We start from the raw sequence: 25,861 nt of genomic DNA on the forward strand, positions 1-25,861 counted from the left end.
CAGAGCTAAACTAAACTAAACTGATTGATCTGAACTGAACTGAAAATAAGTTGGGGAGAATAGGCTCTTATTTTGCTGATTTTAGGTTCAAATAAATTATTAAAATAGGCAATCTAATTTTAATATAAAATTAGCCAAATTCAAACATATGTTCTCCTAACAAGCATTACAATTGAGGAAGAGGTGGTAGTTCAGTGGAGTACCACCCCGAATTATAGGACATTGCTCGTGGTTCGAATCCTCGTCCCAACCATATGTTGGGACATTTTGCTTCTGTGATGTTTAGTCTTGTACTCAACTTCTAAACTGGCCTGTCCTGTAGACTGATAGACTGATAGTGATTGATTTTCGGACCAATTATCTTTCCTAATAATAATTTAAAAAAATATTACAATCTTAATACATAACCTTGCAGTCTTAGCGAATTGATTAAACACATCACTAGATCAATTAACTAGTCGATAAATGAATTATTAAATATATTAAACGGGTAAAGTGGTTACTTAACCAGTCAAACTAGTCACTAAATTTTAAAAGTTGGTCCAATCTCATCTTATTATTGAGCTTGGGCCATCGTCCAATTTTAAATTAAAATTAGGCAGTCTTTTACAAGACCAATTGTTGTTTCCCTTAAGGTGTTCAATTTGTTGGATGAATAATTTTTTAGCTGCCACGTTTAATTACTTCTTAACTTTTTTGTAATTATCTCTAAGTGATTTAAATTATCCCCGAATAAGCAAAGCTTATAAGGTTATCTTTTAATGGGTTCAACAGGTAAATAACATGTTATTGTAGGTAACATGTCCACATGTCTTATTTTTATTGGTTTATATTTCCAAATTAAAAATATTAATTAAATAAAAAACATTAATCAAGACCCATTTACCCTTTCCGGCCCAAAAACCCTCCCACCCTTACCCCCCTTCATAAAATCTCTTCCTCTTACTCAAACTCACAAACCTAATTTTCAATTTTCACCCCATTTTAAAAAATCCATCTACCCTTTTATGATCAAACTCCTTGAGTTTCCCAAACTATCATATTAGACAACACCACCACCATTATCATCATCATCATCATTGTTATCAACAACGTTGTCATTAGAGATGTAAATTGATCGGGTTCGGGGCAGGTGGAGTGTCACCCGCATCCACCCGATCCATGCATCCATCACCCACATCCATCTCCACCCGAATCCATCCATCCATTTATAACCGGGTTAAACGGATGGATCGGGTGATTAACGGGTGAAATCAAATAGTATTAGGAGAAGAAAGAAAAATTACTAACAAGAACCACTAATCCATTTATATAATTCTACTTACTATGTAAAATCGTCTCCAAACTAGCCCTAATCCACATTATTAAAACTTATATACTTATATTATCATCTTGTAACTTTTGGGCTATAGATTAATAAAGCTGTAAAAACGAAAAGGCCCAAAATTAAAAAAAAATTATATATTTTTTACTTTAATCGGGTGACGGATCGGGTGGTAAACGGGTGATGGGTTGGGTGATGGATGAAAAAATATCACTCGAACCCAACCCGCATCCATCGCACGATTATCCGTCACCCGGCTATCATCCGTTTAAATCGGGGTTTTCACCCACTTAATAAATCGGGTGGATGGCCGGGTGGTCCACTGGATATTGCCATATCTAGTTGTCATTGGGGGAAAGAGCGGAGTTAGGGAGTGGGCTGCGTTTGAGGTGATCCATGAGAGATATAGATCAAAGGGTGAGTGAAATAAGAGGAAATATAAGAGGGATGGGGGATAGGGAGAGGGGGTCTCAGGGGTGGGAATGAGTTTTGGGTGGGAAAGGTAGATGGGTTTTAAAATTGAAAATCTAAACCATTAAATTTAAGATATGTGAACATATTATATATAATAACAGATGGTTTACCCGTTGAATTCTGTAAAAGAAAATCCCATTGTAAGCTTTGCTTATTCAAGATTATTCTATAGTTTGACTTATTTTGAGCGAATCGTTGAGTGCATTCATCATAAATCCGGGTGTACCATGTGTATGCCCAAGGCTAGTTTTTGCTTATTTGAAGCTCTATCTATTATCTGATTATACTTTTTTGGATGTTTCAAATGAGTAATGAGCAAAAAAAATAAAAATATTGGGTGTACCATGAGCATGGTATACCCGGGTATATGATAAAATTTATGCGAACCTGCCAAAAGTTAATTTATTCTTGCTATTTTTACCCAAAGCGTGGATGGTGGACTAGAGACCACCTTCCTCTACGTGGTCCTACTCCAAAATGCATGACCTTGGATATCAAATGCAATTTAAAGAAAGGGAAATATATTTTAAAAAAATAATAATAATTTTTTTTTAAAAAAACAAAATGATAGAAGTCCCAAAAAATTCCGGGTGAATTTTTATATAGTTTTTTGTATCTCAGCGATTATACGTTTATGTTCTTTTATAATCAATATGACGTTCTTTGTTTGGTATCGTCATGTTCTTTTATGTTTTTATTAATCTTTGTGATTTTTAATAATTTTTTTTTTCGAATCTCAAGTATTATATGCACATGTCATTTGCAATTAGTATGTTGTTCTTTGTTTTATACCTTAATGTTCTTGTTAGGTTTATTTTCATGTTTATGAATTTTAAAAGCCTTTCGTTTCTCAAGTACTTTATAAACATGTTCTTTTATAATTATTATGGTGTTCTTTCTTTGATATATTCATGTTCTTTTTTACGATTGTATTCATTTGCAATTAATATGGAAATGAGAACTATATTTTGGGACACCCAAAATGAAAATGAGAACTATATTTTGAGACGGAGAGAGTAATATAGTTTTAATAATATTTTGAAAGTTTACTCAAAACCATAAATAATAGTAGTTTTTTTGGTAAAATTTGATGTACTCCACCCAATATACAAATATGAGGAGATATGAGTAGTTACCCACCGCCGCAATTTGTGGGAAACTATCAGCAATTTTTGTTTAGCAAATTTTATTTTTTTTAATTTCTTTGAGGGGAATAAATTTCACTCACATACTTAACAAAACGTCGCCGTTATGTAACAGGTGCACAGAGAGCATCATGCTCTCTGGTCCACCTACAAATTTACCATTTTTACCTAAAGTAGAAACAAATTCAAAATTACATTTCACCTACCTCTCCATCACCAAGCGATAAAAGTATGGTAGATGTATGTCGTAAGTGATGGGCATTGGTTGATAAGACTCTATTAAACATGTTTGGTAATTCCCAACGACTCAACATTACATGAGACTCTTAGAGCATCAACTACAGTAAGCCACACCCAATTATAACTTGCTATGCAACATCAGATTTTACAAACTACAATAATTTTAAATTACAACCTCTTTAATGGAAAGTCACAACCAATTGAAACTTTTGTAGGTCCTACTTGCTAAAATGTGCCCAAATAACATTAATAAAAAAACAAAAAAACATGTCTAGATTATCGTAAAACCATGTCGCATGTTCCAGCTACAAGATTATTCTAAGCCACAACTATTTGGACATTGAATGAGTGATTCCAAGGGTTGTCAACTCTATTATTATTGAATTTTCATTGGTTAGAAATACATTAAAATATTATTTTTACATCACTTCTCCCCTCATTTATTACATACATATTAATATTTTATTCTAATGTGTCGAAGAGGGTTGTCAACGCTAAAGGTTACTCAAACATTTTTCCCAACTACTTGTAGCTCCCCAATGGTAGAGCTAATATGTTTATCTTTTATTTCATCCGTTTCAAAATAGTTGCACCGTTTGCTTTTTTAAGTTTGCCAAAACGCTTTTTTGAACGTTAATATCTGTAATTGCGTATAAGTGAAAATTGTAAAAAGCTGATATTTAAAATTCTCGTATTGAGACGAATTTAACAAGATCTCACTTGACTATGTTTTTCTTATATAATGGTGAGGGAAGACTTGTCAAAATTGGTTCATAAATAATGATCAAATGTCAAATGGTGCAACTATTTTGAAACGAAGAAGTATATATCTACAAGATAATCTATTCCTTCAACCATTATAATGGTGTTTGGATCCTCTAGAGTTTTAGTGAAACTCTACAAGGTAGAGTTTGAACAATATCAATCATTGAATAAAAAATCAATGACTCATATATTATCTTTCCAAAATCCCCCATATTTTATCTCATCAAAATCCACCATTAAATCTTTTCCTTCCACCAATATGAGCCCTTGATTTCAAAATGTATGACTCAGATACAACTCTACCTTGTAGAGTTTCACTAAAACTCTAGAGGATCCAAACTCATTATATTGTGGATGCTCTTTATGTAATTATGTAAAACGGGCAGAGGAGGTCAATAACTTTCTAAATAGAAAAGTATCATATTTCCTCAACACTTTCAGATAAGATAATAGTGCAAGCGAATAAATGTGGTTTTCCATGTCAACCTCGAAACATATTACCTATATAAAAGATGCCTTTGTGAAGGTAATGTCTCTAAAATTTGACAAATTTTTACATAGACTTGTTCGGGTAATGCTACATCTACTCGGTGGATAGTTAACCTACTAGAGTTAGAGTATCAAAAAATTATTAAAACTGATAAGTTGGATTCCACTATTTATTTATACTTTATAACATATTAACTTTTTCCTCATATAATCACAATATAGTTTTTTTTAAGTAAGATAAAATCGTTTGCAAGGAAAGAGAGAAATGAGATCCTCCTTGCAAGGGGTAAGACTCGATCCCTTGACCTCTGGAATCAGGGGTGATGCCAATACCACTAGACTATCACCTAGCTATCACCTACTGCTCATATAATCACAATATAGTTGCTCATCTTTATTTTTGAACTTAGTATTTTTTTTCCCCATAAATCACACGTGCTAACATTATGTCCATACTACATTTAGCTTGGACCATATAATATAAGTTTTTTTTTTGTCACAACAACAATTTAAGATTCAGATATCTTACCATTCTCTTAATAATATCCTATTTCTCGACTGAACTAAACTGAACGGAAATAAATTGAGCTAAGCTGAACTCAAACTATTAAAGGAAAGTAGCTAAATTAAATTGGAATGAATCTCAATAGAAGATTGTGCTCAAAATAACCGGGTATATAAGAATGCATAGTTTCTTGCCCTAAAAAAAAATTAGAGTGCATAATTTCAGAAAAAAAAAGAGGGCATAGTTTTCAATGGATGAGGAAGGCATAAAGGAGAAGGTCAAAAGAAGTAGTATGTATGACGTAATGACCACATAAAAGATGTGAAAAGAAGAGAATCAGAGCTGTTTAAGAGTGAATAGACGTTAGACGTTTTCAGATTTTAATAGCGTGTCCAGCGTTTAATGGCGACTGGACTGGTGTGATAGACTTTGAAGTTTGAGGTGAGAGAGATGACTTGTTGAAAACAAAACCAATAAATTTGATTCATTTTTTATTTTTTTACTAGTGTCTACAGTACTATGTTTTTTGTTTGGAAAAAGAAAATGGGAGTACAAGGAAGTGAGGAACAAGGTGTTACGTGACTCATGTAATCTGTCAGAAGATGACATGGAAGACAAACCATGACCGTTGAGTGCGACCACCTTAATTTGGAGACCCCAAACATTACGCGTAATGCGCGGGAGCTTTTTTGTACTTCTAGTCTCATGGTATGAGTATTTCCTTGTGAGAACTAAAAAAGACATCTTTCCATGCCTAAAATGTCAAATGTCGAATACTCTCATTGTTCTTTCTAGTTATAATACGAATAGGTCCGAGTCTTTAAATCCAACTAAAACGAGTTGAAATGAAGTAAAACTTTTTAAAAAAAGTAATTGAATTAAACTAAAACGAGTTGGATTGAACTGAATTAAAATTGTGTCCAAAATAACAGGATCGAAGAACTGATGGTAGAAGATATACGTTAGTCAAATATTTCAGTTATAGCAATCTCTTATGGTTAGGATATTAGGTATACTTTTAGGATACCGTATTTTCTTTGTATAGCATATTCTCTAAAATATTATTAGCATAATATCTTCATTTCCTGTTTCAATTGTTATCTCTTGTATTGTACTATAGTCTATATAAGATGTACTTATCCTACTATGCAATACAAGCTTTCCCATAAACACTATTACGGCTCTGTTTGGCATTACTAGCTGAAAATAAACTGAAACTGATAAGTTAACTGAAACTGATAAGATAAAGTTGAAACCGATAAGGTGTTGAAATTGATAAGGTAACTAATTAGTTTAACTGTTTGGCAAAATTAGTTGATTAAGTTGATAAATTATTTTAGCAAAATTAGTTGTTGTCAAAATTTTGGAAAGGTTTTACAAAATTTCAGTCACCTGATTGTGAAAAGGTAAATTTTTTAACTTATCATCTAAGTCATTTTAGCCACCTGAAATTTTATTTTAGATGTTCCCCAAACACTACTAATCATTTTAACACCTAAAATATGTTAGCACCTTATTATTTAAGGTAGCTAAAATGCTTCCCCAAACAGAATCTACATATAAATATGATTCTAACTCAAGTACTTCAAACACCTTATGAAAATATTCAGAAAAAGGTGTAGATAGATAAAGTGAAGTCGTGTTTACAATTATGGGAACAATTGCCACTTAAATTTGGATTTCTCCTTCTAAAAATTTGAAAAGTTGAGTTTTTTCTTTTAGAATTGACAATTTGCATTCCTTCCTTATTTTTTTTTGTTTAACGGCTAGGTAGTGTTTTTCAACTTTCAGGGCTAATAATAACACATAACTTCATCTAAACTTTATAACGAAATTAATAGACAAAACAGACACTATAGTAGATTGGTATAAGTATCAACTATACAAACTCATCCATGACTATTTCCTGCACCAGGTCCTCCTAGCGTTAGAACAACACCTTGAAGATCACTTCTATCTCTTAATAACTGATCCCTCCTCGGTAGAGCTCGAAGAATGGGAGAGGGGCGATCAATGTTTCCATGACCAAATTCATGGCTGAATCCTACACCACTGCTTTTTATGGCCTGCACAATTGGACTCTTTCCATGAGTGGATCCTCTGTTAGAGTTTGTACATTGCTCAGCAACCGTAACTTGACCAAAGCTATTTTGGCATCGATTCGCTCCTTTATACGTGAAATTTGGTGCCTGATTATTGACATCAACAACCTTTTAAACATTACATTGCAGACAAAAACATATATAGATTAAGCAAAATTATAAAGATGAATCATTGCCAGAAAGTCAAGAGATTGCTTACAGGAGCAAACAGAACCCCTCTAAGCATTCTCCCATTAACAGTAGCAGTCATTAGGTAACCGGAATCGAATGACCCGTCTACTTTCCCCTGTACTTCAGCTCCAATCTACGAGGAAAAATTTACAATGAGGTTAATACTTAATAAGCAAGTGTGTAACTAATGATAATACTTGGTATGTTACTCAAGACTCTTCATTCTAAAAGTACCCATGTCGGATCCTCGCCACACCCACTTGACTTGAACCAAATCTATGGAAATTTAAACAAAATAGCCGAGTTGGATGCTTGGACACAGGGCGCTCAACATGAGTTCCAGAGTAAGAATAAGCAATTGCATATATTTCTCAAGTGAAAAACTTCATTACCAAGTTTTGAGTGACACTTTGGTTTAGGTGTCTCCCCTCTGCTGTTAAGAATTCCACATCACTTCGAACTGCATGAGACAATGGTAAGGAATGTGGATGTCTTTGGCTCGGTCGATGCTCCCCTAAGATATAAACATCAGGCAGATTATGCTGACTTTTCCTTGGAGGTTTATTTAATGGATGAATAGAAGGCGGGAACTGGAAACTTTGAGATGCTGGTAAGGAGGATGTTGGGTTTTGAACAGTTGTTTGTTCTTGATCAGATTGAGATGGAGACGAATTCTGTGAGACAGAAAGAGAATGCTCTTCCTGTTCTGGTTCCTTCTCCCATGTGTTTGTATTAATGGTTCTTCTCCTCTTTGAGTGTAAAATGTCAACCTCATTTGCATCTTTTCTTTCGGTCTCAATGCAACTCCCTAAAAGCATTGTCTTCTGCCATTGAGTATCGGACTGACCTCTTCTCCTTGGTTGACTCCTATGATTTCCAAAACTCTTGCACATGGAAATGTTGTAGCGTCCATTTGGGTGCTCGTTCCCGAGTTGCAATATAAGGAGCTCCCCTAAAGGACGCTCGTCTTCTCCACACCTATTAGAGTACACAACTACATATTAGGAGGAATTTTTTAAGAAAAAATAGGTAAGAAATTTCATAAATCCGAAATCTTAGTGAAATGGAAAACAAGATGTAACACATATTGGGACATATGCATCTTAACCCTAGAGTAGTGGGGCAGAAGTCAAGGGACTACGGCTTTGTTCACTCTATTTAAAAGGTAACTCATCTGAATTTATTAAGATATAGTCTGGATTAATCTAGTCTCCTAGTTTGGCTGAACTTTGATTATACATTTACTCTAATTTATAGAACAACTAATTCATTTACGATATTGTTAGATTCATCTCAACAAATATTTATCTAATAGCGAAGTTTCCTAATTTTTACTAGTACAAAAGTATCAGGTAATATAACGTATATAAAAAGAATGAGTAGTAAATTCATGAAACAAGGGGAAGAGAACATAGTCTAACCCTCCATATATTGCAATGTCAGAGTCTGTAACAATTGCTGTATGAGAAAACCGCCCTTGAGGTGGCTGACCACAAATCTCAAGCTTAGACCATGAACTTATAGCTGTATCGAGGACCCAAGCATCGTTGTAGTATTTCTTGTCACCAACTCCACCAACAACATACACCTGGTTTGTTTATTAATCATAAGCATCAGTACAGTAACTCATACACGACTGAAATCAGAAACTAGTAGTTTTTAATTTCATCAGCATTTATAAACCATTTACTAAAACATAATCTATCATGAACTGCATTAGATTAATGAGAAAAACAGACAACTCAAGTCCTGATTTCGCAGACCTTAGTTCCAATCTTCACAGCAGCATGTCCTGCCCTCCTACCAGGTGAAGGTCCTAGAACTTCCAACTGCCAACAGAAGTCACATAAGCTATAATATAGGAATTTGACCAAGCAAATGGAAGTGTATACTAGCAATGAGAAAACTTACTCTAGACCACGTCAAGGTATCGAGATCGAACAAGTCCACATCACCATGATAGCGGTCCCCACAATCCCCACCATATACGAAGACCTTCCTCCCAACCACCGCACTGATGTGGCTATCTCTAGGAGGAGGGGCATCACCCTTCACCATAGGGGAAGTCCATCTCATGGTCTTAAGATCCAAAAAGTGCAAATCATTCAAGTAGTTTCCTACCCCTTCACCACTCCCGCCAAACACGACTAAATAATCATCCCCAACTAAGGTGGCAGTGTGGCTCTCGCGTGCTGAAGGGTAGGCACCGGTACACAAGGGTTGGGTCCACTCCTTGGATTCAAGGTCCAAAATGTGGAGGTCATTGACCTTCTTAGAGCCATTAGTGCCACCAAAGACTATAATCCTGTTCCGCCACAGCGTGGCACTATGGCTATCTCGTGGTCCCGGACCCTTCCCAGTAGTCACTAGAGTGGTCCAGGACATTGTGTCTAGATTCAGGACTAAGACATCACCGTAATGCAGACCCCCACAACATCCCTGAAAGTGAACAAGCATATAAGTTTTGTTATACTCCTATTATTAACCTAAAGGATATATAACCATGGATTGTTCCACCACTATATCGATCAACTGATGAACTGATATAAGAGTAAAATGTGCAAGGACTTCTCTATTCAGACGCATTAGAAGTAATAATTAAGATGAAACCTAACAAAACCATTTGAATAGCATGAAAAAGGGTAAATTTTTAATGAAAGGAAAAACAAGCAAAACAAATGTAAAATGCATTACTGCATTCTTAAGCCCCCCAAAAAAAGAGAAATCTAACTATACTCAGAGAATTATCAGATAAATATAATAGAACACAACTAAGAAATCAACTGATTAAACACATGCTGAGGAATTACATACCAACATTATCATGCAAAAAAACCAAGTCAATAGTAAATTAGCCAAACTCATCAAACCAACAGCTATAACAATAAGCAAAGGGAAAAAAGTTCCAAATCCACCTAAATTCACAATTAAAAATCATGTAAACCACTCCCCCATTACATATAGTAAAAGTAATTTTGTTTAGAATTAATAGTCACGTCGAACATGTAAATTTAACCAGTAATGTGACAACTAAATCCGATTGTGACAAAATGCAGGAAAAATTACAATATGAGAGTAAATGTTACATACATATTACATAAACAAAACAAAACAAAACAAAAAAAAAGAGAAAAACTTACCCCAAAGACATAAACATGACCTTGAGAGAAGCAAGCAGTATGCCCCCATCTTTCAGAAGGATTAAAACCAGACACTTTTGGATACAACCACATTGCCTTTTTACCTTTAACTCCTTCATAACTTCCTAAAGAACCCATCTTTTTTCACCCCTCTTATTTTTCTTTGTAGACTAGAATATAGAAGTTATGTAAAAGACGAATCTCAAGATAATAAAAAGAGCCAAGAAAGAAGAGTGCAAAGAGATAAATGTAAATATTAGAAATATATGTAGTGATTTTAGCAAGTACTAAAATACTACTACTACTATTAAGATGGTGTAGTCTGATGAACAATTAAGACATGAAAAGATGGGTGCTTTCAACTCCAATTGTCACTGTGACAACCAACACCCAACTCTTCAAGCTAATAGTGGGACTGTTTGAGAGTGGAAGTGAAAAGATATTATTAAATCATGACCTTTTTTTTATTAAATTAATTTTAAAAAAATATAGTTTTATCATTTATGTGTATATAACTATATAAGGCCTAGTTCAGTAGTTTGTGTTGCTGACCATCACAAATGTGCATGGTGTTGGATAACTAAAGCTCTGAAGAATTTATATGAAAGTGATGTAAAATCATGGAAGACATGACAGTTGACAGATGGAGAGAGAGTGTATGAGAGACAGATTTGTTTTATGATTACACTTTTTTTTATATATATATATAGAAAAAATAAAAGATTTTGGTTTCCTTACTTGTCTAGCTGAAAATGATGGTGTGTATGGGAGGGTGGAATGCATTGGTTTGTGGGTGGAATGATTTCAAGAAATGGGGAGTTGTGGGAGTTTTGAGGTTTTGAGGTCAAGCATTGTTTTTTTATTTCTTTCACTTCTTGTCAATATTTCTTTTCTTATAAAATTTAGGTTTTATTTTTTTGAATTATTTTTAGATCAGTGCAATTCAGTTAATTTTAGTTCAGTTTAATTATTATTATTTTTTCAGTTTAATTTAGTCCAATTCAATCCAACCAAATGGGTCTTGCCTTTTTTTTTATTCCCTTTATATATTTCTCTTTTTTCCTTAATTTAATAATGAAAATTCAATAATACTAGATTAGCAAAGTTAAGTAAACTTTCTCAAGTTCATATTAGGTGAAACTCATAATAATGGAGTCTCGTTATTTTGGATCGAGAAGAAACTGAACTGAATGAAAACTATAAGAGGAAATTAACTAAACTGAATTGAAAATAAGTCCAAAAAAACATAACCTTATTATTTTTATTTCGAAGTAAATGAATTAAGCATAATTAGTAATATAATTGATCATCATTATAATGTTTTTTTATCTCAGTCAAAAAGTCTATTGCATTTTTTATATTTTAAATAATAATTTTTAACTTACAATACGAATTATAGAGTTGTGGATTTTTATTTTAATTTTAAGGGAAAAGTTATGGATCTTTTAATATAGACAAACAGTGTTACTAGTTTTTAACAAAGTACAAGTGCAAGCGGTCTAAGATTAACTGCTCTTTCACATAGTAATGTACTCCCTCCGTTTCAATTTATTTGCTACATTTTGCCATAGGTGCGTCCCAATTTATTTGCTACATTTGCAAATATTTCCATATATAGTACATAGGTCCCACACTTTATTTACAAATTTGCCATCACTCCCTCCTTGTTTTTGTAAATATTTCCATATAGAGTACATAAGTCCCACAATTTATCTACTTCCTCTGTTTTTTTTTAGATGTTACACTTTCTATTTTAGGAAATTTTAAATTAGATGCTACACTTTTATTTTGGGTAATAACTTCTCTCTATCTCTCTCCTATCACATGTTCACATGGGACCCTTTTGTTTTTCATTCTCTCTATCTCTCTCCTCTCCAAAAATTACCTAGGTTTCCGTGATTTGAAAAGTGTAACATCTAAAAAAAACGAAGTATTTGCTTTTTTGTTAATTCTTGTTATGGTAATGGTCCCCACTCCCTCCTTGGTCTTTGTGATAAAGCAAATGTAGCAAACAATTTGGGACAGAGGGAGTAATAGTGTTGGATTTATATGAGTACAATTTTTTCCATTGGGTTGATGCATACGGTTGGTATAAAAACATTAAAGTCTTCCATAAAAAAACATCAAAGACAAATTAAATATAACCCCATACAACTGGGAATTATTTCATTCCATTAGATGTTACACTCATTCTTAACAATTCCATTTAATTCCTATAAAGTATAACCTTTTGGTTCAAAGAGTTATCTGCATGTAAAAGAAAAAGGTATTCTAAGTAAAGATATTATCACCTCAAAAAAGAAGCAATAATATTGTCATTTTATAATTGCCTTTTCTCAAATAGTGATAAGTTGTACTGTTGTAGGGATTGATGGAAAGGGAAGTTTTAGGTGTTTGCTTTTCAATTTGGCCCCAAATTTCTATGTAAAGAGTTATGGTGGTGTGAATCTAGAAATTATGTCCCTTCTCAAGGCTCCTTGGGGAGAGTGTTTGTGGGATTTTGTCAAGGGAGAGAATCTCTCATCTTTCTTCAAGTTTTGGGAGATGAAAATGTGGAATTTATGGTTTCTCTCAATCCCACTGCCACTTCAATGTCTGTTTCCAAACAAATGAAAATATGTCTCTCACATACAACTTATAAGTCTTGCTTTTTCATTGGTTCTCCTATACAAATAATCACTTGAGATTCCTTTCATATTCTTTCTTTCCCTTCGATGCCCTAGCTGCTAGGGCTGAGCAAAAATCCTAGGTACCCGGACCCAGACTTGGCCTGAACTCGCCGGTTCTAGACACTGGACCGGTTCGACTGTGTCTGAATTCGGGTCCAGCAAAAGGACCCGATTGCGTACTGTTCAGGTCTGATAGTATTGTTTCGACCCGGTAACTGGTGAGTATCCGATATAATCAGTTCTCATCAACACCTATTAGGCTATTAACCTGCATGGTACACCAGCTTAGACGCTATGTATAATGCTAAACAAGATAGAAGTAGACGTCCCAACAATCCAATATATTGTTTGGATGAGGATTCGAACCCTAGGCAATGCTCTAGAATTCGAGGTGGAACTCTACTGAGCTACCACCTCTTCCTCATTTCCTTCATTCCTTAGAAAACTTAAAATTCGTTTTGTTTAACTTTATATGTTCATAAGGGAACCAAAAATGATGGATAATCTCATAATCCTAAACAAGAGAGAAGAGCAATTAAAATTGAAGAAATACAAACAAATTTGTAATACTATGTATGAGTATTGAGGATGATTGTGACTTAATCTTGAATAAGGAGTTCAAGCACCATAGCTTTAGATAATGAGTACAAACAAGCTAACTAGTGAAAATACTATATTTTCCTTAAGATATATAATGATGCGTACCCTAATAGCAACCATTAGTCCATTACTTCTACTTATGATGGATTGAATGTACCAAGTAATACTTGGTCTAGTGGTAAACCTTGTATCTCGCAATCTTAAGGTTGATTTATGGGATCAAACTCCACAATAAACAATTTGGAAGTGTGGGATTCCTTACCAAATATAGATGGTACATGACCGTAGTATTCCTATTTAAAGGTAAAAACTTATATGGACTTGGTATACACTAAGTTAGTGTGAACCTATTGCTAATTCGTATGATTTATGAAAAAAATGGTCACTATAATATACTGTCACTTAAGATTTTAAAAGGTTACTATATTGAAAAAAAGGGCCATTATATTAAATTAGTGGCTTTGGTCCATAATAATATTATTGAGGACCAAGTCCATCATCCATGCAAGACTTACTCTTTTTGAAAGGTTTTTTCTACGTATATGAGTTGGATTAACCTATAAAAGATTATGATTCAATAACTACTTTTCGATACTAATATAAAGAAAAATGATGGATAATCTGTTAGGAACCTAGACATTAATTAGGATTACGTACTGTACTCTAATTTTGTTAGAGAGAGAGATGCTTTCTAGAGAGAGAAATCTCCGTGGAAAAACTAATGGAGTGGCGCATGATCTTCAATGGATCACAGTCAGCAAAAGGAAATCTAAACCCCACCAAACCATAGCCTCAAAAACGTGTTTTGTAAACCATCTGCCTACCACCTTCACCATCTCTGACATATCCAAAATTTTCCGAAGTCATGGAGCAATAGCAAACATATACATCCCAGCAACTCAAAAAAATCCAAAGCACAAGTATGCATTTGTCCAGTTATATCATTCACAATCTCTGGCTACTGCTATTAGGGATGAAATTGGGAGAGAAGTCGGGAAGAATTACATTTCGGTATTCCCTGCCAAACAAGATAAAGCAATCCCAAACATCACCCCTCACCAAATACAAAGAACCCAGCAAACCTATATGAAAACAAACAAAAAGGCTCCTTTTTCCGTCCGAGATCATCGATCATACAAAGAAGCTGCCAATGTAAGTAGAGATGGCAATGACAAGACCGTCACAGAAAACCCCACCCAACACCCAAACATACCAACCCAAACTCTGAAACAAAACCATTATACCACAACCAAACCGAAACCATCAAGGCATAGAATTATGAGTTCAAGAGCTCTGGGGGAGGAAACTGAAAACATAAGGAACTCATTGGGTGAAATAGACCTAAATAGCGATTATGCTGCAACATTAAAAGGAAAAAAAATGTGAAGATATAGTAGAAATGCTGCAGCGCAGTGCCATTGCTATTGCCACATCCTCACAAACTTTGGAGTTGATTCTAAACCATATTCTCTCGGAAGGGGTCAATTGTCTTACAATCAAGCCCATGGGGAACATGCAACACCTATTAATCTTTGATACTTATGAAGACAAGAAGCATATGATGGAAAGCTCATGGTTGCAACAATGGTTCATGATAGTAACAAATGTCAATGATCAAAGCGCGACATTATGGAGAGAAACATGGATCAAGGTGTATGGCGTACCATTGATTGCATGGGGGTATGAGAACTTCTTTAATATTGGATGTGTGCTAGGGCGTGTTATTTCGGATGATTACAATAATTACGATAGTGCAAGCGTGCTCATATATATAGATTGTCTATTTGATATCAATTGCAAAATGTCCATGGAAATAGAGGGGAAGGACTATGCAATTCATGTCTCTGAAATGAAGCAAAATTGGCACCAAGTCTCCAAGTCAGATAATGATATCAAGGAAGCGATGGAAATTAGAGGTAATGCAGCCAGTCCTGTCCACAATCAAGTATGTTCATGATCAATCAAAGGTCTCTTGATGCAGAAAAAGAACCTAGTCATGTCCCCACTGACAATAGAGAAGTAAATGATTTTCTTGAAATGACATCCCCAATTCCTCTCCCAAACACACCAATAATTAACCTAGGAAATGAACACATGATGTTTCATATGATTCCTAGGAATTCCAATCATCAGTTGACAACAGAAGCAGAATTAAATGTCAATGTTCCCTCACAATCTCAGCCGCCATTCTCAAACACAATCCAACCAAACCTCAAAAAAAGCCCTGATAAAAATACCAACTTCCTAAACAGCCCAATAACCAAAATTAAAACAACAAACATTCAAATCATCATATCCCCAAAAAAAAACCATCCACCCAGCCCAATACAAATCACTAATAAATTCGAACCTCTTATGCGCTCAAACAAGCCCAACTCAGCCTCTATTTCCTCTTTGGGCTCATCCTCATGTTCCGGTCCCCTTTTTCCACCTGGGTTCGAAGATAGAATACCAATCCACACAAAAACAGCCCAAATTAAAAAGAGGGCAAGAAAAATGGCAAAAAAGAAAAAACTGAAAAGAAAATCAGCCTACGCACAAGCAATCTCTTCTCCCTCCAGTACCAATAACAACAAGTCAAGCTTCATACAGACTGAAGACATCATAGCAATGGCAGGGGCACTAGGTCTAAAGTATGATGGACCTTTATCAGAACTCAAGAACAAAATAGAGGCGATTCTGGTAAATCAAAAGCATCTTTGGGAAACCAATAATGCTTGAAATCCTTCTCCCAATTCAGCCAAATGTGTTGCAATGTCTGTGCTATCTTGGAATATAAGAGGACTCGGGGCTCGAGTCAAAAGAAGCTCTCTTCGGAGGAAAATTTCAATGTATGATCCCACCTTCATCTTTATTCAGGAAACAAAGATGGAAGAAATTACATCCAAAATAACCAGAACAATATGGAAGTCCTCTGAAATGGACTGGACATTCTGACCTTCGATTGGAAACTCAGGCGGTATTCTCTCCATGTGGAATACATCTCAGTTCAGTTTACGTGAGCAATCTGTGAATCGTTATTGGATTGCAATAAAGGGATCGTTTCCATCACTGAATTTCAACTGCATTCTCATCAACATATACAATCCTTGCTCAATCAGTGCTCGAGCGGATGTTTGGGCTGAAATTTCAAACTACTGGAAGACAGCAACACTTCCATGTCTCATAATTGGGGACTTCAATGATATTTTAAATGCATCTAAAAGAGGTAGCAACCTATCCTCTCAATGTAGTATTGACAATTTCAAAAAAAATTTGCAGGAACTTCAATTAATGGAAGTTTCTCCCTCTGTGAGGGGCTTCACATGGTTTCGGGGAAATGCAAAAAGTGTTCTTGACAGGTTGTTTGTAAATCCGGAATGGTTGTCAATATTCCCCTCCTTGAACATAACTCTACTACAGCGAGGACTATCCGATCACTGCCCCCCTGATAGTTCAATCCAAGACAAAAAATTGGGGACCGAAACCGTTTAGGTTTCAGAATTTTTGGCTAACTGATCCAAAATGCTTGAAGATAGTAAAGGAATCATGGTCGAAATCTTCATCTAGGCCCATGGTAGAAAAATTAAGAGCAGTCAAAACCAGTCTTAAGCAATGGAATCAAAAGGAGTTTGGCAATCTGGACTCCAACATTGCAAACCTGGAATCCACCATTCAAAGCATTGACAATATTGCAAACCAGAGAAATCTTGATAGTGAAGAACTGGAAAAAAGGAAAGCTGCGCAGGAGGACCTTTGGCTATGGATGAAGTGCCGTGAATTGTATTGGGCTCAATGTTCCAGAATTTCTTGGCTTAAAGAGGGAGACAAAAACACGAATTTTTTCCATGCCGTGGCCTCAAACAGAAGGCGAAAAAATGAGATTCCCTTCATTGAGATAAATGGATGTAGAGTTGAGGATCCGAATCAAATAAAGCAAGCTGCAAGAAATTTCTTCTCAAAGATCTTCAAGGAAGAAAATGCAAACAGACCGATTTTTGATAAACTCGAGTTTAAATGCTTATCAAGTGAACAAGCCACGACTCTAACCTTACCTTTCTCAGACGAGGAAATTGACAGTGCGGTCTCTTCTTGTGACTCAAACAAAGCTCCGGGACCGGACGGGTTCAACTTTCAATTTGTCAAAGCAGCAGGGCATATCATCAAACATGAAGTCTATGGAATAGTACGAGAATTTCAAGCTACAGCTCATCTTCCTAGTGGCTCTAACACGGCCTACATTACCTTAATTCCAAAAATTGAAAACTCAAAGGAATTCAAGGACTTTCGCCCAATTAGCATGATAGGGTGCATCTACAAAATCATTGCCAAGCTAATGGCTAGAAGGTTGCAAAGAGTTATGAGCTCTCTTATAGGTCCTCTTCAATCATCTTACATTGAAGGTAGGCAAATTCTAGACGGAGCTTTGATTGCAAGTGAGCTAATCGACACATGTAAGAAGAAAAACATTGAAGCCACTCTTCTAAAGCTTGATTTTCACAAGGCCTACGATAGTGTATCATGGCGCTTCCTTGAATGGATAATGGCTTGTATCTCATCTGCTTCGGCCTCGGTGTTAATTAACGGTTCTCCTTGTGCACCCTTTAGACTTCAAAGGGGATTAAGACAAGGTGATCCACTCTCACCTTTCTTATTTGTCTTGGTAGCGGAAGCCCTAAACCAACTCATAGCAAGAGCAACAACCTTGAACATGTGGAACGGCATACGTCTTCCTCAAAGTGAGATGGTAATCTCGCATTTGCAATATGCTGACGACACATTGATATTTTGTGAGGCAAAACTTGGATCGCTCATGAGCATAAAAAAAATGCTCATCATATTCCAACTAGCCTCGGGGCTCCAAGTGAACTTTCACAAAAGTTCACTTATTGGGATTAATACATCAAAGTTGTGGATTGAACAAGCAGCAGCTGCGCTTCATTGCAAAATTGGGGATATTCCTTTCACCTACTTAGGGTTACCCATTGGTGGTAACGCATCTAGAATCCAGCTTTGGGAGCCTATAATCTCAAAAATCTCACAACGACTTGCTTCATGGAAAGGAAGGATGTTATCAATTGGTGGTAGAATCACTTTGATCAAGTCATCACTCACAAGTCTTCCATTGTATTACATGTCAATATATCCTATTCCCAAAGGAGTTGTCAACAAAATCAACATGCTCTCAATATCGTTTCTTTGGAATACCAATCCGGAAAAAAAATCTCTCTCTCTTGTATCATGGTCACAGGTGCAACTACCAAAAATCCTCGGCGGCCTTGGTATTGGCAATTTAACTCACAAGAATCTTAGTCTCTTATTCAAATGGGTGTGGCGCTTCTTTGAAAGTCCACAACAATTGTGGTGCCAAGTAATTCGTGCCAAGCACAAGTACCCACCAAACTTGTGCATTACTGATTTATCAATTCCCACAACAGGTGGGATTTGGAAGCAAATATGCTCCTCCATCTTTCAGCATCCACACGCAAGGGACTTGGCTCTCAGGGGGATTAGAAGAAATGTTGGTGATGGAACGAAATGTCTCTTTTGGCATGACTCTTGGGTGGAAGCTACGGCACTAAAAAATTTGTTTCCAAGGCTTTATAAACTCTCTGTAATGCCGTATGCATCTGTGGACTCTCTTGGATTTTGGGAGGGTTTCAACTGGGTGTGGACATTCTCTTGGAAGCGAGCATTGAGACCGCAAGACGCTGCCGAAAAATCTCAGCTCGACAAAAAATTAAAAGATGTATGCCTTGCCTGCGATGGCAGGGATAAACTTGTGTGGACATTCAGTGGCTCAGGGCAACTTTCCACAAAATCTTTCTCTCTGGAGCTTGACAAAGTAAACCCCATCCCTCATCGAGATGCAATAAAAGGTGTATGGCGTGGATTAGTGCCGCATAGGATTGAAGTTTTTGTATGTGCTGCGCTTCTTGAAAAAATAAACACGCGCCAAAAGTTAGCCAAGATAGGCATAATTTCAAGTGAAAATGACATATGTGTGTTGTGCTCTCTTCACTCAGAATCATCCAATCACCTTCTCCTCCATTGTCAGTTTGCGCAGATTATATGGTATTGGTGGATCAATCTATGGGGAATGAGTTGGGTTTTTCCTAGCAATTTAAGAAGTGCCTTTGATCAGTGGCAGTCTCCAAAGACAACCCCATTCTTCAAAAAAGTATGGCACACGTGCTTCTTTATAATTGTATGGACGATTTGGAAGGAGCGAAACTCGCGTATTTTTGAAGAACGCTCCTGTTCCGCAAAGCAGCTCCAAGACATGGTCTTATTGAGACTTGGATGGTGGATTAAAGGATGGAGTGATGACTTTCCTTATTCACCTTGTGACATTCAAAGAAATCCGAAATGTTTAGTATGGAATGGTTTTCAACCGGTCTCAAAGCTTCTTCAACCAATCCCAGATCCTTGCTCATGGAGTCCCCCGGATTCGAATCAAATAAAATGGAATGTAGACGCGTCGGTGAATCCTATCACATCAAACTCGGCCATTGGAGGTATTCTTCGCAATGAAAATGGAAGTTTTATGTGCATGTTCTCTGCCCCCATTCCATTTATGGAAATAAATCACGCGGAAGTCTTAGCCATACATCATGCTATAAAAATCAAGCTGGCATGTGAAAGTGAAAGTGTCAGAAAGTGTAATATTATACTGGAATCAGACTCATCAAATGCTGTTTCGTGGAGCAACAGCGTGAACGAAGGGCCCTGGAACTTGAATTTCATTAGGAATGCTTGCAAGAGGGACCTGCGCATCAGAATTGTACACAAGGGAAGAAGCGCCAACTTTGTGGCGGATGCCCTTGCAAAGCAGGGCCTTGAAAGGAAGGAAGAATTCATTGCTTGGCTATAAAAAGAGGCTAATCAGATTCAAGTAGTGAAAGTAATATGTGCAGCTTGCTTATTATTTCATATGTATTGCGGAACACTCATAGTTTTGTAGTGATTGATGATAGCTACTTCCATAATGTATTAGTTTTGTAATGAAGGTCTTACGGCCTATAAAGGATGAAATTCCTCCTCTCCTCTGGGTGTGATTATTCACTATGAAAGTTCTCTCCTTCTGAGGAGGGATACCTGGGTTGAGTAGAGGTTTCTTATCCTTTTTATTGAATGAATGAAATGCAACAACAATTATCAAAAAAAAAAGAAAAATGATGGATTGAATTTGGGGCTAAATTAAGTTGAATGTAAAAATAAGTGTACAAGAACAAGGTGTTAGGAGGTTTGTTAAATATCGACCCAAATCTACTCAAAATCGCCCCAAAAATAATTGAAATTACATCCCTAGCCTTTTCTGTCTCTTTCCCTAAACCACCATCCTTCACATCCTGTCACCACCACCACCCTTCACATCATGCCACCACCACCCTTCACATCATGTCACCACCACCACCCTCATCTCCATTAAAATTACCTCTCATCTCCATTAAAATTACCCCTCTCTCTCCTTCTTCAACGTACCACCACCACCCACTCACCTCACTCCACCACTCTTACCTCCACTTCCTTCGTCGCACACAACCTCCCCAACCACCACCACCTTCGCGTCAGTTGAAATTTTTTAACATGGGCGAACATCCGGCCAGGACGTTCACCCTATGGCACGAACGTCCGGCCAGGACGTTCGCTCCATGGGCGGAACGTCCAGGCTAGATGTTCGCCACATGTCCGGACGTTCGCCCATGGTAAAAAAATTTCAACGGGCCTTTCTCTCTCTTCCGTCGCTTACATTCCACTGGTAATCTCTCTCTTCGCGTAGATGGTGGGTCACAATTCCATGAATTCGTGAAGGTAGTGGTCAAAAGAAGGTGGTGGTGAGAAAATTCGCAAGGTGGTGGTGGTTGGGGAGGTAGGTCATGGCAGGATTGGCCGGGGTTGGCAGGTGGTGGTGGGGGTGGTGGGTGGTTGGCAAAAAAGAAGGGTAAATTGGTCTATAAAATTAAACTTATGACGATTTTAAGTAGATTTGGAGCGATAAATAAAAGTTCAGTTGTTAATTGCCTAGTTGGAATCTGGGGATATGAATTGCAGGAATAGTGAACACCTGTAGAGTAAAGGGACAGTAATGAAGCGACAAACACGGGAGTGTTTTTGTTCAGGGTGAAATGGCGGCAACTGCATTGATTCACGTGAGTTTATTACTTGGACTACTGCTACACTCTACACTCTACACTCTTACTCTTTATTTGCACTGACTCGACTACTACGACTCTCTTACCTTTTCTCATTTCTCTCTCCTCTTACAACTCTTTTTTTCTTCCATCGAAACTTGAAATCAACAGCATCAACCTCTAGAAAAAATGAAAAATACTCTTTCTTATTCAATCTTTTCAATACTGTAGCCTATAGTTGAGATAAATGAAAAGAAAGAATTTTGACATCCATCATCTTTTCTAGAGTGTAAAGAAAGATTTAAGAGAAAACAATTGATATGTTACTATTGCTAGAATAAAATATTGAGGTTTTATTCATTTTTTTTCTTATTATTTCAGATTTATTTCATTTTTCTTGTAAGGAAAGACGAAGAGTACAAAGAATTGAGATGCTGCTGTCATCTTTGCCTCAGCACTGTCAACACCAGAGTAGACTTCAATAACTTCACTGCTTGAATTAGAAATTATTGGTGGTTTATATTTCCACATGTTTTTTTTTTTGGCAAACCCATGTACTTTTCATTCCTTACTTGAAAAAATAATATTTCCTGCATTTTGAATTAAATGTAACAAATTCACTTTAACGCATTATGATATATTATTTTGACCATAAATATATATAATTATATAAAATTAAAAATTATAATTTTATAAAGTATGTCACGATATGAATCTAACAAAATACCATTTGACTTTGTTTTTTATTATGTATAAATCACAAATCTTAGTCAAAATGAAAAACGTGAATAGTGAACAAGTAAATCTGTTGCATTTTTTTTTTTTGATAATTTAGTTCATTTCATTAAAACTCAAAATAGAGTTAAAGTCATACAATGAAGTGTCAAGATTACAACATCTTGAAAGACAAATACATGAAAATGCCAACCAAAACGCTCTAAACACAACAAAGACCCCACAACAATCTCACCACTACAACAAACAAGAAACAATACCCCAACCACATTGAAGAACCGAGAAACACACAAGCCTACTAACTGAAAAACAACAAACTAAGACAACATCAAAGAACTCATGAACTCCATAAGACGATTTTGAATCAACGACACCACATTAACCATTGGGATAACTCACACTACACCGTCTCTTTGATACTTGAATCCCATTTTTCTTCTCCATGCTACGATTGAAACCAAGATGATTAAGCAACGGACATTGATTTTTCTTTGCTAGTCTCCGAACAGAAGACTTCGGCACAACATTGCTCATAATTGAATTCGGTGATAAAATTGAAACCTCACTGACAACCCCAACTGAATGCTGAATCTAATATTGTGCCATTTCCTTTATCACAAGAAGAACCCTCATCTCCGTCAACACAAAATGAACTTCTTCCATTGATGCGCATCTCATTCGCAAATGAAAGAGCACTAGCAATGCCACTCAAACCAACACTTTCCTGCAACCTCTCCGGATTTGCCAACATCTTCTCCTTTATAACACCAACATTCTCTAAAGGGACACAATTCAATATACTAGGTTCCTTAACATGATGAATCCCACTTTCTAAATTAGGATGACTTGAACCAATCTGCATATTTTCTAAGATAAGCAGAGCACCCACTTCTAATTTGAGCTCACTATCATGAGAAGGAGGGGAAATATCATGCTGAAAATAGAAAAAGAATCCAAACAGGCATTATGACAGTCACCATCAAAACCAACAACCTTCACTTCCTCGAGCAACATGAAAAAGGCATGAACAAATTTTTCCAAGGATTATCACTACCTAAGCAGCGGACAAAAACTGAATACCATAAACCTTTAATCTTCACACTTAACTTCAAAAACCACCCCCATCGATTACAACCAGATTGAATTTTCCACCAAAGACAACCAAATCGTCTACAATGCTCAAATTCAATCAACTTTGAACAATCTTGAAGGGTACCAGAAACCAAATCTGTTGCATTTACTTCGAAACAAAGGAAATATATAAGATAATTATAATTTATAAACATGCATATTACACGTAAGATGGTTCCGGAAATAATTTTATGTCAAATACGTAAATGATGGTGTCGGAAAAAAATTTAAACTTGGCATATGGAATTTATTTTAGGCTAGCATCATTTGGGGAAAAAATTATATTACTATATGGATAAAATCATAAAATTGTGATTTGTGAAGATATATGGATGAAATTGTGATATAAGAAGATGAAGTATAATTTTTAGAAAGTCATATCATTTTGAGATGACTCAAAAAATAAAGCATATAGGCTACCACCTTATAATAAAAAAACCCTTGAAACTTGAAACCACCTATTGTTGCGGTTTCCTTAAAAAAAAGGGCAGCATACGTTATAACGATCATTTTTTCAAATATTAACATTTATCATAAAAGTCTAGTTTTCGATATATCAATATATATTATCAAAACATGTGGGCAAGTATTGTACCACGTCACCTGTTGAGTTGTTGCCCCCTTACATGGCATGTATGTTGACGTATGATACTTTCCTCTTGTGCAAAAACTCATCCGTTATATTTAAAAATAAATTTCATTGTGATAAAATCTGAACTCATGACCTTGTATAAAAAATACGGTTATTCACCAAATACCCCTAACAAAAAAAAAATTATTTACCAAATACCCCCACATTTTTCAAAATTCACCAGATATCCCTAACCTACAAAAATTTTACCAGATATCCCTGACCTTTAAATTTACCCGAAATACGCTTTTGGCTAACGGATGTTAGTGTTCTGTTAACTAATTAACCCTAAAAAAATCCTAAATAAATCTAATTAACCTTAACTAAACCCTAAAAATCCTAACCCACCCCCCACCACACTAACCCCACCAACCATCTCCCAACAACCCATCCCTACCACCCCAGACCCACCACCCCCTCCTCCTCCCCCTCCCCTGTAGCCGCGCCTCCCCTCCTCCTCCCCTCACCCCCAACTCGAATTCCCCCTCCTGCCCCCACCCTTTCGATCTCACAATCCCCGTACCCCTTCGAACTCGTCCCTCCCCCACCCTTTCGAACACGGCGCTCTCCCTCCCCCGCCGCAAAATCGCAAATCCAGAGCCCCCCACCCCTAGGTCGGTGGTGCTGCTTCTGCTGATGCTGCATTCTCTGCGAGGGAGCAAGACGAGTTTGGTCGCCGGTGTTGGGTTGTGTGTATGGGAGAGGGGTTGCGGGAAGGGGTTTGCGTGCAGGGGATGGGGGTTGCAGGAGGGTGGCTGCGAGGGATGGAGCTGCGGGGAAGGGGTAGGGGTGAAGGGTCTGGTGTTACGGGTTACAGGGGAGAGGGCTGGTGTTGCTGGGGTTGGTGGCAGGGTGGTGGGCTGGGGTTGTTGGGGTGGGATGGGGGCTGGTGTATTATGGGATAGAGAGGGTTAGGGTTAGTTAGGTTGACTTAGGGTTAATGAGGTTGATTTAGTGCTAATTAGGCTGACTTATGGCAAATTTGTAAATAAACACTAATGGAGGATTAATGTCCGTAAACAAAAGGGTATCTAGTTAATTTTTTAAAAGGTCAGGGGTATTTGGTGAACTTTGAAAAAAAATGGGAGTATTTGGTAAATAATTTTTTTTGTCAGGTGTATTTGATGAAATAATCGTAAAATATATAAAACTTGTTCTAATGAATTAACATATAAATAATGATCAATTACTCCAAAGAAAAATTAGTGAAGTATTTTCACATGTTTTCTACATTACAAAATAAAAGAAAGAATAGTTTAATGATAAAATTAGACTAAACTATGATGTTTTGTATGTGTATAATTCAACCATTTCTAAATAAGTGCGTGCAACACTTCTTGTTTTCATGTTTGCCAATGCATTATCTGATTAGATTTGAAATAAGCAAAATAAGGTGAACTAAACATAGGCTTATCTCAGATCTAATCAGATCAGAAAAAATAAGTTCAGATCAGATCAGTTCAAATCATGCTTATCTTTAAAAATCATTGTATGTTTCATCACATATTAGTAAAAATTTAATAATTGAATATTAATAAAGTATTCATTGAGACGAATCAAACAAGATCCCACATGACTATATTTTTTCTTATATATTGAGAAAAATATAAAATATAAGATCTTGTA

The 25,861-nt window shown here is 36.3% G+C and overlaps 2 protein-coding genes across 2 annotated transcripts; one reads left to right on the forward strand and one right to left on the reverse strand.

Moving 5' to 3' along the window:
• Positions 1-6,739: 6,739 nt before the first annotated feature.
• Positions 6,740-11,259, reverse strand: LOC104890755 (uncharacterized). Its single transcript, XM_010676339.4, has 7 exons — positions 10,356-11,259; positions 9,127-9,654; positions 8,979-9,044; positions 8,637-8,803; positions 7,608-8,193; positions 7,244-7,348; positions 6,740-7,131 (listed from the first exon to the last, which is right to left on the reverse strand). The coding sequence occupies exons 1-7, from the start codon at positions 10,491-10,493 to the stop codon at positions 6,832-6,834; spliced, it is 1,890 nt and encodes a 629-aa protein (XP_010674641.2). The 5' UTR covers positions 10,494-11,259; the 3' UTR covers positions 6,740-6,831.
• Positions 11,260-15,023: 3,764 nt separating this feature from the next.
• LOC125496759 (uncharacterized) lies at positions 15,024-20,477 on the forward strand. Its single transcript, XM_048642318.1, has 2 exons — positions 15,024-15,569; positions 17,139-20,477. The coding sequence occupies exons 1-2, from the start codon at positions 15,024-15,026 to the stop codon at positions 20,475-20,477; spliced, it is 3,885 nt and encodes a 1,294-aa protein (XP_048498275.1).
• Positions 20,478-25,861: the final 5,384 nt, after the last annotated feature.

This window comes from Beta vulgaris, chromosome 4 (genome assembly GCF_026745355.1).
Source record: "Beta vulgaris subsp. vulgaris cultivar EL10 chromosome 4, EL10.2, whole genome shotgun sequence".
NCBI lineage: Eukaryota > Viridiplantae > Streptophyta > Magnoliopsida > Caryophyllales > Amaranthaceae > Beta > Beta vulgaris.